The sequence below is a fragment of the Chlamydotis macqueenii genome, chromosome 7 (assembly GCF_036417535.1).
Source record: "Chlamydotis macqueenii isolate bChlMac1 chromosome 7, bChlMac1.mat, whole genome shotgun sequence".
NCBI lineage: Eukaryota > Metazoa > Chordata > Aves > Otidiformes > Otididae > Chlamydotis > Chlamydotis macqueenii.
Window position 1 is genome coordinate 31741965 of NC_141562.1, and position 17807 is coordinate 31759771.

Consider the following 17807-nt stretch of genomic DNA (forward strand, 5'->3'; position numbering starts at 1 on the left):
CAGCAACATGTCAGTACTCTGATGTTGCCCCTAAGCATCTGTTGCAGTTACTAGCTGGTCAGTACAGCATATGATAGGGAAAACATTTCTGGGATATAGTATTTGTAAGCAGCTATCTGTTTAAAAAACTTAAAAGATGTTGCTGTAAGACTGTATTTATTCTAGTAGTTAGTGGGATTTTTTTGTTCTGCTTTTCCCTGGATACCAAATATAAATTCACAGTCAACTCACACTTACTTTCAAAGGAGACTGAGGAAAGGGAGACAGCCAAAGACAAATTTTGAAAAGTGAAATCAGTGCATCGTCTGGAGTGATGTATTAAACAAAATGGTGAACTTTCTCTGACAGTCATTTTCTGTCATAACATTCTTTGTGCTACTTAGATATTTTGTTGTTAAAAGCTCTTAAGAAAAACTCTTCTAGTAAGAAAGACTGTGTTAACAAAATGGTGTGTCAATTAAAATGTTCTTACTTCCTTAGTTCCTTTCAGCAAAGACCCATGTAGATAGATGATTTATAGAGAGATTCATTAAAATGTAAGATTGAGATTGAGATTTTTCTTCTGAATTCTCTAAGATTTTTGAACCAGCCCTTGCCCTCTCACATCCTTTTATTGCAGATTGTTGACTCTTCCAACAATTCTCTGTTGACAGAATGGATATTAGATGTGCTCAACTGTTCTGATCCATTGATCAGAACCAATCAAAATTCCAAGTACCTTCCTTTTTTAAAGGATCTGTGCCAAGAACCCATAAAAGTTCAACAAAGTATTTAAAATGAGAGAGGGAGAATATATCTTCCTTTCCATAAAAATCCCTAAGTCCAAAATAACATTAAAAAACTGCTAAAAAATGCTGGTTGTTGACATTGCTTCTTAAGAGGAAAGTCAGTATTTGCATTTAGAAATGATCCTTTAACCTTCATTTTTTCCTTTCAGGTTCAGAACAATCAGCCTTCTTGGAGCTAAACAGACAGAATTAAGTCTCTTAAGTAAAAAAACCAAGCTGTTAATTTTAATTGAGCATTCTATGCCCAAACCACTTTATATATTTGGTACTTTTCTCTTTCAAACTTAACATCAATCTGGGAGGCTTTCTCAAGGGTATTCAACGAAGAAATTGATAAAAAAGATTTTGAAAGCTCATAGTGAAAAGAGTTTTAATTGAATAATATTTAATTGAATAAAAAGCCATATTGATTTGCATTACTTTAACCGTCAAGGAAAGCTTGTGTTATGGTGACTGACTTTTGGACATACTCAGAGCAATGGTACTTTTTGTTGTCAAATATTCAGTGGTACAGCTGATTCTGTTGCTTTCAGGCCAAGGGGTGATTGGTGCTTTCATTTCATTACCTTAATAGTGACGTTAAGCTACAGTTGCCATAAACAGGTTTCCTATAGTCTCTGTATTATGGGTAGATATAGAATGCCATAAGCTGTTATTTCTGGAGATGTATCTTCTAGGTCGTAATTTAAATTCTGTTTACAGCATGTTACAGAGAAACATTGGTGTTACTGCATGGATAATTATTAAATTTTGCATTTATGCACAGTACTCCTCTGAACTATGCTACTTCAGTGAGTTCTTGGTATTTCCCATACTAGTTAAAGAATACATTTTGGAGATTTTTGGCAAAAAAAAAAGTTACAGATGACTAGTATAATTCAGTAGTTACAAGGTTGTATTAATTGCAAACACTGTGCATGGCAAATGTGCTAGCATGACTGGAAGTTCTTCACAGAGCTAGAAAATCCAGATGCGTTTTAAAAAAACTGTCAAAAAATGAAAAGATCTTCTGACTGCTTGCATTAGGTGTCAACTTCAGAAGCCTTTTGTCAGTATCCAGAAATTCTCTAGAACAGGTTGAGAGTTCAATTGTCTTTGTACCAAAATCCTTTATGGATTAAATGTTACAAATAGAAAACCGTTGCAGCAGAGGGAAGGCATATGCTCTGTTTGTGAACTGCAGAAGTGTAATAACTTTGATTTTTTTTTTTTTTTTTTTTCCCTTCCTTTTCTGTTTTTGTCTTTGGAACTGTAGCATGGTAATGTTCTTTGGGATGTTTTCCCTGGGCAGTTCACCACAGAAATACTAAAAAAAAATAGATAAAATAGACCTCTTATGTGCAAACCTAGTTCCTCAAATTAATTATACTCCCTGTGTAGTTATAATTTATACATCCCAGGAAATTATTCAGAATTCACAAACTGAAAGCGGTGTAAGTTGGTATATTTTTTTGCTATAGTTCACTCTCTTTTTCCATCTGCTAAATGTGGAACATGTATCGCATGTTTATTGAGACTGTTGTGGGTATGTGGATGGCTGAAATGGGTCTTATCCCATGCTAATGGAGACAGTAATAGCATTTTGTGGAGACAACCTCAGCATCAGAGGTGTGGATTCTCTTTTAATGTTGAACTTGGATGGTTGACTGTTGTTTGTCATCCGGGTAGAGTTTAGTTTTCCTCTATTTTTGTGGGTTTTTTTCCACACTTGAATGTATTTTTGTTACCTTTGATACCCTGAAAACAAGCTTTTTCAGACCATTATGTTACAATTATTTTTTTTTTTTTTTGTAATTGCAGTTGTTTCTTATCCTTACTGCTGGTAGCCGCTGTCGTTTGGAAAATCAAACAAACCTGTTGGGCTTCTCGACGGAGAGAGGTATCAATAACTTTAAGATTATTGTAGTAGCTTTGTCTTTCATGATAAATTGAGAGCTTTGATGAATAATCACACCTCTACTTTCTCCTGTATACAAAATCTAAGTATCCCTCTAAACATATTTTTTTACCCTGGACTTTTTATGCTGAAGAAGAAAAATTTTTCCTCCTCCTGTCAAAAATTAAAGAAATTGCAGCACTAGATTGCAGAAAGATAAGTTTTCTTTATGGTGCAATATTTAGAATAGAATAGAATAGAATAGAATAGAATATTCAAGTTGGAAGGCACCTACAATGATCACCTAGCCTGACCAGTTTAGGGCTGACCAAAAGTTAAAGCATGTTAAGGGCATTGTCTAAATGCCTCTTAAACGCTGACAGGCTTGGAGCAAAATTTGCTTTATGCTGCTCAGAGCACTGCCCAAATCTTACTGAACAGTTCATTTGAATTTAGACTCTATTTTATGTACATGAGAATTAAAAAAATAAATAATGTCTTCCAAAAGACTAACTGATGTTTGTCAACACTGAATTTAACTTCCCTTTTTCTATATCTATTGTTCTTTTGATTTAATTAGTTGAAATAATTTTTCCCTAAGCCAGGTCCTTGAGTTTTTGTAATTTTTTTACTCAAAAATTTTACAAAATGGTTCTCATCTTTTTCATACTTACATTGCTGCCTCCTAAGATACACTTTATCTAAGGCTTTTTGAACGTCTGTATTTATACTTTCACTCCAGACTGAGCTCTTCTTCTTGCCTGCCTTCTGAAAGAGCAAGGAACAGCAGATAAACTCTCTCTCATCTTATACCATCAAAGTTATTCACCCCCTGTATTGAAAGACAATGAGAAGTATCATTCTTTTATGTCATAGTTCCACAAAGATCAATGAAACTTTGAGCAGGAGAACACGAACAACTACCTGCCTGGCATCCCTTGACATCTCCGCCCCCATCCCTCCCATGGATCTGTGATACTTAAAAAAAGATTTTTAAGAAAGACTGGAGTAAGATAGTGAGATATTGCTCATCTGAGAGAGTTTGATCCTTGAAAGGAATAATACAGAATATGATGAGATTATTTCCAAAACGTTATTCTTATGGCAGTATCTTTCTTGAGAAACAAATTGGAAGGAATTGGGAACATTTTGATGGATACCAAACCTCAAATTCCTACTTACAGAGCAGGGTAACATTTGCAGGCAAGTATGAAAATTCATGTAGGAGTAGACAAAGGGCAAGATATATTTGTTTGTCAAATAAGTTAAAGGAGTTCCTAAGTATTGCAAAGTTTAGGAGCAGCAAAGCATTTTTTAGAAGAGCCTTATACTACATAAAAAGATCAGATATGTACCCTAGATTTTAATCTCTCATCCTTCTTTTTCCTCCAAAGACTCACAAATCTTTCTGCCAGTACCTTTCTCAGTGAAATTTCACTTAGTTCACTGGATGAAAAACTGAGAGCTGTCATTTTCTCAGAAAAGATTTGTTAGACGTCTTGCATTTTTTTTTACCCAGAATTCACCCAAAAGCCCATCCATGAAGTTTCGATCTGACTCTGTTTTCCATCTTTACACAGAAAAAGATCTATCACCCAGATTTACTAAATAAGAAATTGAAGAGAATATTATTTGTTGTCTCTGCATGTTTCATATCTCAAGTATTCATTCAGTCTTCTGTTGAGAATGGGTACAAGAGAATCTGTCATAGATCTTTTTACTGAAAAGATTGATAGGTTGCCTGCCAGTTTTGTAGTGGCTCAAGTTTTTTTTTCATGAACTTCTGATTGAAAGGCACCACACTGCAGATAAAATTTGCATCCAAATGATTTCTTATTAACAGTGTGTAGAACTTTTCTTTTTGCTGGCAAGATTACACTGAGGTCACTAACAAAGCTCGTACAGAGGAGAATAACAAACCACACAGCTTCTGGTTGGTCTGTTTTAGCAAAATATTTGTCCTTCATAAGGGAAAGCAGTTGATGCTCAGATATCCTTTGTACTATTCATTCAGTGAGATGTTTTAAAGAATTGTTACCTTTAATCCAGAATCATGCAATCACTGATGTACATATGTACATACAGACGTATGCTTCCCCCCAACCCCGGCAAAATACATTCATGTGCCACAATGTCATATGCTGTTATATACGCTTGTGTATATTGGATCAGTCAATTAGTTAAATTGTGGTTTTACAACTCTTCTATGAAAATATCTTTTTTACATATTATTATAATTGCACACTAGAAAGCGCTTACATGTCTTAAAAAGATGATTTACAATCTTATTTCCTCGTGTAATACACTCTCTCTTGAGAAATGAGGAACCAATGTGTGATTGCACATTTATGTAAAAATGTTTGAAAGCATGATACTATATGTGTAAAGTACTTGCGTAACTTTAAAGGTTAATATCATTCCTTTATTGGAATTCTCGTATTTATATATAGCACTTCATTATACAGTCAGCTGTGCACCATTTGCCTGTCTGGAAGAACAGCATTATATGAGCAGGAAAATGTGGAATTATAGAGAATACTTGCTATATACAGTGTGTGGGTGCCACACAACTTATTGCTTCATTTTATTGAATAAGATTATGTTTGTTTAAAAAACCTCCCGCCTTTCTAGCCTTAATTTTAATGTCAAGATAGTTTTATTGTCTTGAATATTCAAAGATTCTTAAAAACACACAAATGAAACTGAGACTACTTAATAACAGTAACAATTCACATAGTAGCTTTAGGCTCATTTTTATGGTAACCCTAATAAGAAAAGGAAAATTGAGTTATGTCAATAACACTAATGAGTATAGACAATCTGTGAGTTTCACCTAGATCTGTTTTACTTTATATTGTAATGATGCTTGCATTTTTAAACTATTCCTTTTAGAAAATACAGTAATGGCTTTTGGCGTATGTAATATTGTTTATAAAATGTAGCATGTTTAGTTTAACAATGCTAATACACATAAAATACAGTGTATTCTTGAACCACAACCGAAGGAGCAAAAGGAATACTTTGGTTAATCTGTGTATTTTAGTGTGGGCAAGGAACCACCAACAGTAGATGTAAGGAAACCAAGAAATATTAATACATGTAATTTGAATACCCCAATACAGAATATTATTCATGTGTGTAGGTGTCTGCAGGATTACATGCTTTACATTTAAAAGTTGTTAACCTCACAGATCACTTTTCTTTTTTGGTAGCTTCTTGTCTGTTGCTTAGCAAATATCTTGCACATCTATATGTACTTACTCATAGACTGTGTGAGTAATCCTACTGAAGTCAAAGCAGCTATTCATGGGACCAGGATCTCAACATGTTATATTGCTCAAGCTCTTTTGAAATCAATAGAGCTATGACTGCTTATTTCAACTGTGGATCTACTTTTATGGAGGATAACTGGGGCATTTGTTTTAGGCTGACATTTTCTATGTTCTTTCCAACCTAAAATTTAGGTTCCTCTCTGAATGAACCTTTCAAGTGATATGCCTAGTTAGTTGACAATAGATCTTACCTCAGGACTCCCTCTGCAGTCACTATGAGAGACACCTCCAAATGATTACTCATCCCACCCAATTTTTTCAGCATTCACTTTGATACTTGGAGAGGCTGACTTGTTGCTAATGATATAAATAACCCAATGAGTCAAATCTCCTATACTGAGAGTTAATCTTTGCTTTAATTTTGTAAAGTTTAGGTTGTATTTATAATACTGTCACTTCCTAAAAATAAGCAGCTGATTGATGCCTATATTAGCACTGCTCACATCATGCTTATTCTCTGTAAAGAGAAGTATTAAATTATACCAGTGACAGACTGAATGTTGTATTGGGAAAATGTGTTTTTGGAGGATGAGGTAAACAAAGTTGATCTAATGCAGATATCTCAAAACATCATACAGTGTTAAGAGGCTTCCCTGAACAATTATCATAAAACCAGGGGCATGAGATTGAAGAGCCCTTTTTTTTTGTTATTGGTGGCTATGTATCTCCTGCCAGAGGTATTTATCCCAGGAATTAATCCTAGCTGTCTTGTGTGAACTTGGAACAGAAACAAATAAAGCCAAATTGGCTATTCAAGGATGTACACCTGAGCTATGAAAATTGGTTCCTATCTCTAGTCCTTTCTTAAAGTAAGTGCATGTAAACGTGTTTTAAAAAACAATGGAAAAAACTGGAAAACTCTGTGTGTGTGCAGATAAAATACCTGCTTTTAGCTAATACAAGGCATTTATGAAAGTTTGCTAGTAGATCAGTCTGTTTTTTCATTCCACAAAAATTCAGAAGGTAAAGAAGATGACAGATGACAATAGATCTTGCAAGGAAAATTGTAAGCTACTTCTCTTTATTAAAAAAAAAAAAAAGAGAGAGAGAAAACATAAACTAGGTAGATGTTTGAATTCTATCTACATATGACCAGGAGAAGAAAATTGTTCACTTTTTTTAACATAATAACCAACATTCTTTCTTACGTTTACATAGTATAGTATAGTTAATCTGAAGAATCTCAAAAGGCAATAATCAAAACAAATTAATTTCATTATATATGATTCCTCAGTGTGTGCACAGAAGGAAGCTTGGATGTAGTTATTAGTGATGAAAACGGTACTTTAAAATGAATAGTTGTGGTGTTCTGTTCTGTAGAATTTCTTATCGAAATTGAGATTTGTAAATATTAGTATAAAATAATGCTGGAGATAATGTTTTAATGAACTCTGTTATTTCCTTATATCTGTCGCAGACCTGGTTAAATCTTGCAAGTGAACGTTAAGCTTTCAAGCTAACAGGAAGCTAAAATTAAAGTTACTTAAGAGAAAGAGGGAAGGGACCAAAATGAAAAAGACTGCCTGAGGCAACTGGCCACTTGGCAGAGCCTAAGGAGCCTTTGAGCTGCGTGGTCTGTGAGGTTTCCATGGGACTAGTTGTAATCATAAGAGGATTAGCAGAATTTTTAGCAAACTACCTGTCAGCAAAAAGCATCAGACAGTGAGAAATGCAATCCTTAGTGGGATGCTGGGAAGGAGCCAGATAACTTCTTTTGAATTTCCGAGAAGAAAAGTCGCTTGGATTTGTTTCCACAGTGTTAAAGGAATAAGGATGATGAATATGTTCTTTGTAAATAAAGCAGAGTGCACCAAAATAGATGATTCATTTTTGTCTCTTAACATAAACAAAAGAGCAGGTGTTGAATATTGGTCCAAAGTGGAAAGACTCTTCTTTACATGTCTATTTCCTCAGTGTTTGCAGTCTAGAGTTAATTTTTTGTCCTCTATTAAAACACAAACAAACCTCCCATTTCACAAAGCCCTGTAAGAAAAAAAAAATGAGGGATTTAGGTGCAAACAACAAAAATGCTTAGAAACTCGAAAGAAGTCTTCTATGAAGAGAGAGCGAAAAGTTGAGGGTTTACAGTAAGAGCTCTTGGAGGGAAATGCAGATACTCCTCTTTAGTTCCTCCTTAGCTTGTCTCAGAGTTGGGAGCAATTTTGGTGGTGCTGGGTAGACAACTTTAGCTCGAGGTGAGTCACTTGCAACAGGGAAAATATAAAGGAAACTAAGTCAGAATTGTCCTTCCTCTGAAGAGCAGGGAAGCAACTCAAAGTCCAAACCTAGAAGACATGTAGAGTTCCTCTCTCTTACTCTACTTCTCCTTTCTACCTAGAGTTCTGTTTATTTACAGTTGAATATTAATTATGCCTTCTAAAAATTATATTAAATCATAGTAACAATAATTTTGATTGCTCATGATGTATGGAACATTTGCTACTGTTTCTAGGGAGCAGATGTCAATATTTTTTGTATTCTTTCACAAATGTATCTGTTTCCACAAACATCCAGCTTCTCCTTGCAAATACATATTTTTATTTTTTTTTCAGAGCTGATTTTTAGGTACATTTCTGTATGTGTGCAATTGAGTAACAGTCATATCATTCCTGAATCTATTCCAAAGCATTTGCATTTCACTTTGCCCAGCATGGATAGCATGTGCCTTCTAAAATAACCACATTGACCGTTTCTTCTCTTAGAGTTAGTGTTGATAATATGCACAGTACTTCTTTCTTTAAAAAAAAAAAAAAAAAAAAAAAAAAGGAAGGCACTGAAGTTTCTTATATGTGGATGGATCCCTGCTAAGGTCGGAGCTTTAATAATTTTCAATGAAAAGAGAATGCAATGATCAGTGCAACTGGAAATTAGTTAACTTCACCAAATTATTTTTTCAGTGCCTGCACTATTAATTGGTTTACTCTCACAGCGGAACATGTTCAATGCTGTGGTTGTCAGTGTTCTTGCTATCAACAAACTCTATGGGGAGCTCCACACTTTCTGTAGGTATTTGTACGTACAGACATTCTGTGGTGTCATCCCTCTGAGCAGACAGTGGCTCTCCAGTTCATCTGGGCACCTTCTAGACTTCTTCCCCTTCTCTGGGTACAAATGATAAAGTAGGTACATGGGGACAAAATTGCCCTATGTATGTTTATTTCTTGAGGAACCTGCCCATATGAAGTAATAGTGGAACCTTAGTCTGGAAAAAAAAAAACAAACAAACCAAAAACTGTTTAGAAGAAAGCATGAGTGTACGACACAGTCTAAGAAAGGTAGAGTAGTTATTATTTCTCAAGAATATAATGATGCGATGTTTATCATTCCTGGAGCTATAGTTTTTATTGCTCCAGCAGTTCACAAACAATAGTTGAGAGTTAGTGTGACCTGAAATAAACTAAGCTCATTGCATTCATTTTCAACAGATAATTAATAATTAACATATAACCTTTGGCTTTCCTTTTATCTTCAAGTATTGACATAAGTCGCATAAAAACATAATATGTGTGGAAAAATGCTTTGAAATGCAAAATTTAATTAAAATTAATGTAATATTATTTTAGGACAGTTGCAAAAGTACTATAGGGAATATGAATATTTGAACAGAGCATTATTTTTATCCATACTGTTCAGTTTTTACACAAGTAATCTCTGGAAAACATAATATCATTTGATATTTTGGTCAGAATTTATTGGATTGAGCGCACCGTGGCAACTAGATTGTAACATCAATAAATTACTCTAGACTGCTTTAACAATCAGTTGACCCACATGTAATTAACAAAAATGAAACCGCAATGAACCCTGTAGTTTGAGCTTTTTTTGACTTTCTGTGCTCCACATACATTTTTTAAAAATCCCAGTTATTTAGGCTCACTATATCTAAAAAGCTGTAGTTTCATAGTCTTTTATATTTCTTCAGCCGTAGTCAGAAATACTACTGGAGGAGGCAGGCCAGGAATAATATGTCCTGGTCAGGGAGAAGTTTGGGTTTGGAAGACAGATGTTCGCTTCCTGGTGTTACAGGTGCCCTTGTGCAAATTGTTTACTGCACAGGCCTGCAGTTTCCCTGTCTGTAGAATGGACTTGGTTGTACAAGTGGTCTTTATATGCTTTTAATTAAAAGTGCTGTTGCTATTATATGGGGACTCTATTTTTGTGACTGGTTTGCTTTATTCCCCAGTAATCCTTTTTGTCCCTGGGCAATTTATTTAGGCATCTGCCCCTTTAGGAACTGGACACTGGATTGCTCTCTTAATTGTTGTCTGTCTACTAATCAAAGATACAAACATGTTGTGAAATACAGTCTGTTATTTTAGTGTTATACCTAATACCTATTTCAATATTTGATAAAATACATTATGAAAGTATGAAATATCTCATATGTATTTCATTTTCAGCTTAATTAAAACCAGTCACCCATATCTTAGGGTTTTATGCTTTCTGAGTATGTTAATGGCGTATAATACTGATTCTGCACTACTTTTTACCTACCATAATAATTTCTGCCTTCACAAAGTGAAGGAAAAATAATTCTAGAACATTGGGAGCATGTTACAAAAATACCATACCCATGCCTATGTGACCCACATCAGACACACCACATTTTGACTTAGTACCTTAACAGTGTCCATTAGTAATATTCCTGAACTTGTCCTCTTCCTTGTTCACATGCAAAGCAAGTCCACATTGTTAATGTTCTTAATGACTAAATCAACCGTGCATGAAATGTCCAAGTTTCACCTCTGGTTAGAACATCCAGTGTACTGTAAGCTCATAGAAAACAATGAACATAAATCATTTCAGTAGAAAGGGAGGAAAAGAGGAGCCAGAAAATTATGGTCAGTAAATTCCCAGAAACATCCTTCAACGAAACCTAAGCTATTAGTAAGCACCTATGAAAGAAAAGATTAAAAGCTTAAATTTTTTTTCATGAACCAAATCACATGAAAAGAAAACATGCTTTTCTTCCAAGATTGGATAAAAGTCCTTTTGAATGGAGAGGGAAACATCTGATGTGTGTACAGTTTGGCATTATAAAGACTTTAAAAAGTCTATCACATGATGCTTTAATAGGTAAGGCAAGGCAGCACCGTCATGATTACATAGCTATGGAGTAGGTGCAAAACTGGTCAGAAAAACATACTTAGATGTTCCTTTTCAGTAAAATGAGGTATTAACTACATGTTGGCCATAGTTAACTTCAAAGATTTGGCCTAGCTCTGGAACTCATTGGTGTTTTTATTAATGACCCAACTTATGCAATTAGAGAATACGTCTATTAAATTTGCAGATACTAGAAGCTGGGTCACAAGTGTGTTGCAGGCAGGATTAGACTTCAAAATGATCTTTACAAATTGGAGAGAATATCCATACTGGTGTATGTAAGCTTTTTACCTGGTAGAAATAATCATCTTCACAGAAACAGCATGAGGAAAAAGCTGACTATGCCACAGTTCTTCAGAATCGATCGATGGCTTAGAAAGGTTCACAAGCTGAATATAAGTCAGCAACAACCTGACAAGTTACAAAAAAGCATATCTTACTGACTTGCATTGGTAGAAATAGTAACTGTAAGGCATCTAATTCTTATGCTTTTCTGAGTATGGACTTATCTGGGGCATCATGTCTAGTTTCGACACTCCAGTTCAAAAAGTGTATGGAACATTTGGAAATATTCAGAGGACAGCATCTCAAAAATATGGCTATCTGTAGTGGTATAGTGTAAAAAAGTAACATGGAGAGATGTGATAACAGCCTTGAAGACAGGAAATGGAATAGTGCTTTTGCTGTATCTGTTGTACAAAGGACAAGAAGTGAGGTGCCTGTGTTTCAGCAAAGAGTATTCAGGTGGGACAATGGAAAATAGTAAATGACAGTGACTAGGGTAGTGTAGTGTAGTTCTGGAATGGATTATCTTAGAGATTCTGGGGACTCTCTGTCCTTGAAAGCATTTAAGGGTTGAGTAGGCAAATACAGGACAGAAATCAGAAGACTGTCTTTGCAGAGGGAGTGAATGATCTCTTGACGATCTCCTGAGGTCTCTTTTAACCATATGATCTTATGATTAAAAAAGTCCCACTTCATGTTGAAGTCAGGTAAAGGCATTTTATTTATCATAGAAACACAGAAGAGTTTGGGTTGGAGGCGACCTTTAAAGATCAGCTAGTGCAACCCCTGCTACCATGGGCAGGGACATTTTTCACTAGATGAGATTGTTCAAAGCCCCATCCAGCCTGACCTTGAATGCTTCCAGGGATGGGGCGTCCACAGCTTCTCTTAGACTCCCTCCTGTTAGGTGATATGAAATTACAGCAGAATATATCTGATTTCCTAATTTATGTCTACTTTTAAGTTAAGTAATCTCTAGTTTCATGAGCTTGTTTTGGTGGTGTTTTTTTTTTTTTTTTTTTTTTTTTAAACTCAGCATGACTAAACATCTCACAGGTCCTTGAAAGATAACAACTTTGAAATGTTGAAAGTGCTGGCAAGTGCTGTAATAGTACCTGCACTTCCTCATTAAAGACTGTTTTAAAATCTACATGAATTTGATATTTATACTTTCATTGCAAAACTGTGTCCCAAATGACGATAAAGGCAAGTAATTATCCAGAAGTTCAGTTCTTTTTCCATTGAAAAGACTTTTAAGTGGCAGCTTTCTTCTGTATAAATCTCATATGCATAAATACAGCCTTTGATGTTATTCATGTCCTGTACCATGATTAAAACTTGCAAAATCTCAGATACTAGAATTTAAGGTCAAAACCAGTACCTTATGTATTACACCATTTAAGTTCATATCCATGACGTCTGTCCAACTGACTGATTGCGCCACCCTGTGATTTTTTTTTTTTTTTTTTTTTTACTTTAGCTGCTATTTGTAATTTTTTTTTTTTCATTATTTGAGCTGTATTCATTGTTCTGGACCTGACATCGCTTTCATTGTGCAGTTCTACTGGCTTCTATGCAAGAATGGCAAGCAAGACAAGATACCTTATTTGATATTAAAATTGAAAACTATATGCAGATCAGAAATTGAGCAAGTTTTTTGTTTTGGTTCATTTTTTTTCCCTGTAATTCACATTTTTGCAATTATCCTGGTTCTTCTTCAGTGAAACTGAACCAGTTTCACCAGTCTTTTAAAATACACATATACATTTTTTACAACAGCACAATTTAGCACATGTAGAAAATTATTATAAAAGGTAGAATACTGCATCTTTGTGAGTCATTCTTACTTTCCTGTTTCCTATGACAGATGATTTATCTGTCTTGCAGATGGACAATATATTATATTTCCACTATTTTCAGGATGACTTGTTGTTTGCTGACATGAAACTAACATAATTTAAGCATACTTTCTTCCTTTATGTAATTCATAATTTACATTTAAACTTTGACTTTCCTTTTACCTTGAATCATTGATATAAATTACATAAAATCATACAATTTGAGTGAAAATACTTTGAGATGCAAATTTTAATTGAAATGAATGTAGTGTAAATTTAGGACATTTGTGTTGTTGAAATACAGTGTTAGAGACATCATCAGTATCTGAATATGCTATTAGTTTTTCCATGTTGTTTATGCCTATGAAAGTGGTTTGGGGTAAAAAAAATTGGATTAAGCACAATGTGACACAAGAGCTTAATTATAGCTTTATTAAATTACTTTAAATTGTTTTACCAATTGAAATGCATGCAAATAGCAAATGAATAAAACACTTTCAATTTGCTTTTTATTTTGGGTTTGTTTTTTTTTTTGTATGTCTGCTTACAAGGCTGTTATTAATTGGGAATAATACTGTGGCATAGAAGCTATTACCAAACACCTTTTTTTTTGACAAAGATATTTATCTACAGGCTGAAAAATCTCACTTTTAGTGTAAGGTGAGCAGCTTCATTTAGATGAAACTTTTTTGATGGAAGAGACAAGTAAGTATATATTTCTAACATAAAGAAATGAAGTGATTTAGCTGGATTGCTAGCAAAATATACTATAAAGAAATATAGTCCAGCATCCCAGCAGTAAATAGGTTTGTCTAGTAGTTGATACAGTCAAAAATTCATTGTCAGCCAGTATAAAATTCTCATTAATATCTAAGACTTAGAAAAAGAGTTTATATCCTTCTATTTTGCCAGCATCTCCCTCAGGTCAGTCTGATATAATAATTTAGAAAAGTTTCCACTGTCTTTGAAGGATCTTTCTCTAATCCAGATATTTTACAGGATACTATTTCTGCTGCCAGCTTGAACATTGGCTTCACTTTTTCATTGTATCCCAGTTCTTAAGCTCTATAAGTGCTCATTTACTGCTCAATCCTGACGTGTTCCTGCATCCAGTATAGATATTCATAGTTTATGAGACTTTTCACTCCAAGACCAAGGGAGGTGGTGTCTGTTTGTGGTTTTTTTAATTCCTTTCTTCTCTTGTTTGATTCCTTCCAACATGAGCTGCAGGATGTATCTGAAAATACTAGCTTTGCTTTTCTCCCCGTAATGGCGAGACCAGTTGTCATGCAGTGCTGTCAGACAATTTTGCTCAATGTCCTCCAGGTAGCGTAAGTGTTTACAAATATTTCTCTGATCAGAGATTCATCTCCTTGCAATTTGTGATGCAGTTAATTTCAAAAGCAGGACATTCTGGACTGCTACTCACCAGTTGAAGAACCTGAAGAAGTGGAAGGCTGTCAAAGATTGTGGTATTTGTAGGAAATCAATTGCATGCTTTTACGTTTCATATGGAAAACAGTGACTTGACTCACATATTTGTTCCTGTATGAAAACTCTTCCCAATTTTACTCAGGGCAGTGTTTTCCCTGATGTTCATCTTAAGAGCTAGCTTTATCTGCTCATTAGTGTCCTCATACTACTGTCGTAAAGAAATCAGATACAATAAAGGTTTTCAAAGTGTAGGTAAGCTAACTTCTGAATAAAGTATTAGTTATTGCCAGTTCATTCTGCCTTGCAGAATGAGATAGCCTGTAATGTCGTGAACAGGTTTGTCTTTCTCTGTTTACTGTAATAACACAGCAGAAATGGGTAATGAGCAAATACGCAGTATGCAGACATAACTCCACCTACATTTAATGCTTTTTCTAGATGTGCTAGGAGGCAGACTAAAATTTTGAGTAGATAAAATTGCTAGAAGGGAAACCCTGTAGAAGCTGTTATCAGATTTCATATTGATTTAGTGGGGTTAAAACTTTCCTCTTTGAAATTGTTTGACTGGCTCTGATCTAGATGGTGTTATGCCCCATCACAATATTGTGTATAAGCCTTCTAGCCTTTGAAAAAAGTTGAGATATGCAAGTACCGCCATATGGTAAAATGTGCAAAATGACTTCATGTTGTAGCTGTTCCGTACCTACCTCCGCTGTGCTTTTCATCACATGGATGTGATTGCTTTGAAGAATCCAATACAGTTTGTAGTTCACACCATTCCCAAACATTAATTATACTTTAAGCAGGGAAAAAAAGGTATTCTAAAAATAAAATTTTTATTTTTTGAGGGCAAAAAGCTGATTTTTTAATCATCTTTTGTTTATGATTATCTTTGATTTTCACACCTCAAAGTGCCATAAAATCAGCTTTTGATCTTCATACATTCTTAAAACAATCCAGTAATTAAGTGAACAAAGGGAAAAAGGTAAGAAAGTAAAACTGTTTATGAAAAACAGTGAATCAAATGATAAGTAGTGGGGTTTTTTTTGTCTGTTTAAATTAGTCTAATGTTTTGTCTCAAAAAAAATTACACTGTGACACTGCCCCCCTCATACTGACTTAAAAGTTTGTCAAGTGGTGCTTATGTGCTTTTGATAATAATGAACAAAGTTCTGAAGTTCTGGAGATTTTCATTCCTATTTTAGCTGTTGAGCATATTTAATATGTCTCATTAATGTACTTGTAGAGTTTCTTCTTCAAGATAAATGTTTGTTGAATCCTAAGTGAAGGTGCCTTTGATGTTGAATGGCTGGAGCGTGTGATAACAACGAAGTAGTAACTTGTGCAAATTCGAGTACAATCATGTCTTGCAGCAGGTCATTGTGATATGTGTCTGAGGCCAGCATACTTAGTACGAGGCTCCAAAGACATTGTGTAGCTATATACATTGGGACCCACTGGTTAGATAAAGAGAAAAATACTTCTTCCTGGTGTCTTAGGGAGTTTGTAATCATACTTTAATCAAAATGGAAACTCATTCTTGATGGATTGGTGTTCTGTTTGGATTTAATTTTTTTAATTAACAAAAAAAAACCAACTTAAAAACCATTTAAAAAAAAATTCTGTATTTATTATCTCCCTATAGCATTGGTATCAAATGTTGTTCTCCCAGAAAGAAAAAGCTATGTCGCTGCCTTAATGTCCACGCTTAGATATACACCATTAATTGTATTACCTTTGTGTGAATAAAGGGATGTGCTTCATTGCACAACTTCTGGAAAGCATGAGCAAGCTTTGGCACATAGAAGTTCTCCTGAAACAAAAGTGGCAACCTGGAAGGTAAAAACAGGCTGAGGATGGTTGCTCTGAGTTTTGCATGGGTAGTCAGTTAGATATTCAAGGGAAAAAGTTAGAGGTATCTGGGTACATTTATTATGATGGTTGTGTCAGTAATATTTACACTGTACGTTATTCTGGCACTATCTGTGCAGTGTTTATTCCTTCATGGGAGACATCTTTGATGGCTAGTTAGGCACGGCTGGGGCTTATCTGTAGACTGCGATGAAGACAGTTCCTCGAAAAAAAAAAAACCACATTGCCACAATCAAACTAAGAAAAGTTGACCACTGACTTACTACTGGGGAGCCACAAAAGCCCCAGGGGAAGGGGAGCCAGGTGTGACCCCAGCATAGGTAGTGCCCTCACCCACCTGGAACCATCCTGCAGTGGCTGAGTCTGGTGGGGCAGAGCCAGCTGGTGGAAATGGGGTCCATCGATGGCCCTGACAATGAGTCAATTCCAGGGGCTGTCCAGGGTGTCCAGACAGGTGAAAAATGGCACAGGGGCAGACACAGGGCTGGAGACAAGGCTGAAGAATGGATCCAAGTCTATCCAGTCTGTAGCATCACGGCAATTAAGACCTCTTAGTGCCCACAGAGTCTTGACACTTGCCCTGAAGGATGTTGCTATGATTTTAGACAGGAGGAATAGTGTAAGTTTTCAATTATATAGTCTTGTGGATGCTTTTTAAAAAAAAATGTAGCTTTCTATAGAAATTTTGCTTTATTTGTATTATCATACTATAACAACACTTCTTTCATGTTTATCTGTAATTCAATTATACTCAGTATCTTGTTATACAAATAATAGAATCATAGAACAGTTGGAGCTGGAAGGGACCTTTAAAGGTCATCTAGTTGAGTGCCCCTGCAAGGAGCAAGGACGTCTCCAAGCAGATCAGGTTGCTCAGAGTCTCATCGAACCTGGCCTTGAATGTTTCCAGGGATGGGGCATCCACCAGCACTCTGGGTAATCTGTTCCAGTGTTCTACCACCTTCATTTTAAAACATTTTTTCCTAATGTGTCTAATCTGAATCTATCTCCTTCTATTTTAAAACCATTACCCCTTGTCCTATCACAACAGGTCCTACTGAAGAGTTTCTTCCTATCTTTCTTATAAGCCCCCATTAGGTACTGGAAGGCTGCAATAAGGTCTCCCCGGAGCCTCCTCTTCTCCAGGCTGAACAGCCCCAACTCTCTCAGCCTGTCCTCGCAGGAGAGGTGCTCCAGCCCTCTGATCATCTTCTTGGCCCTCCTCTGAACCCTCTCCAACAGATTCACATCCTTCTTATGCTGGGGGACCAGAGCT

General features: G+C 35.4%; 1 protein-coding gene across 1 annotated transcript in view; it reads left to right on the forward strand.

Annotated features, from left to right (window-relative positions):
* Positions 1-17807, forward strand: part of ATRNL1 (attractin like 1) — a 490222-nt gene that overhangs the window by 266001 nt on the left and 206414 nt on the right. Inside the window, exon 26 of the mRNA XM_086752524.1 lies at positions 2589-2667. Within this exon, the coding sequence (XP_086608650.1) occupies positions 2589-2667 (79 nt within the window). The remainder of the gene's footprint in view (positions 1-2588; positions 2668-17807) is intronic.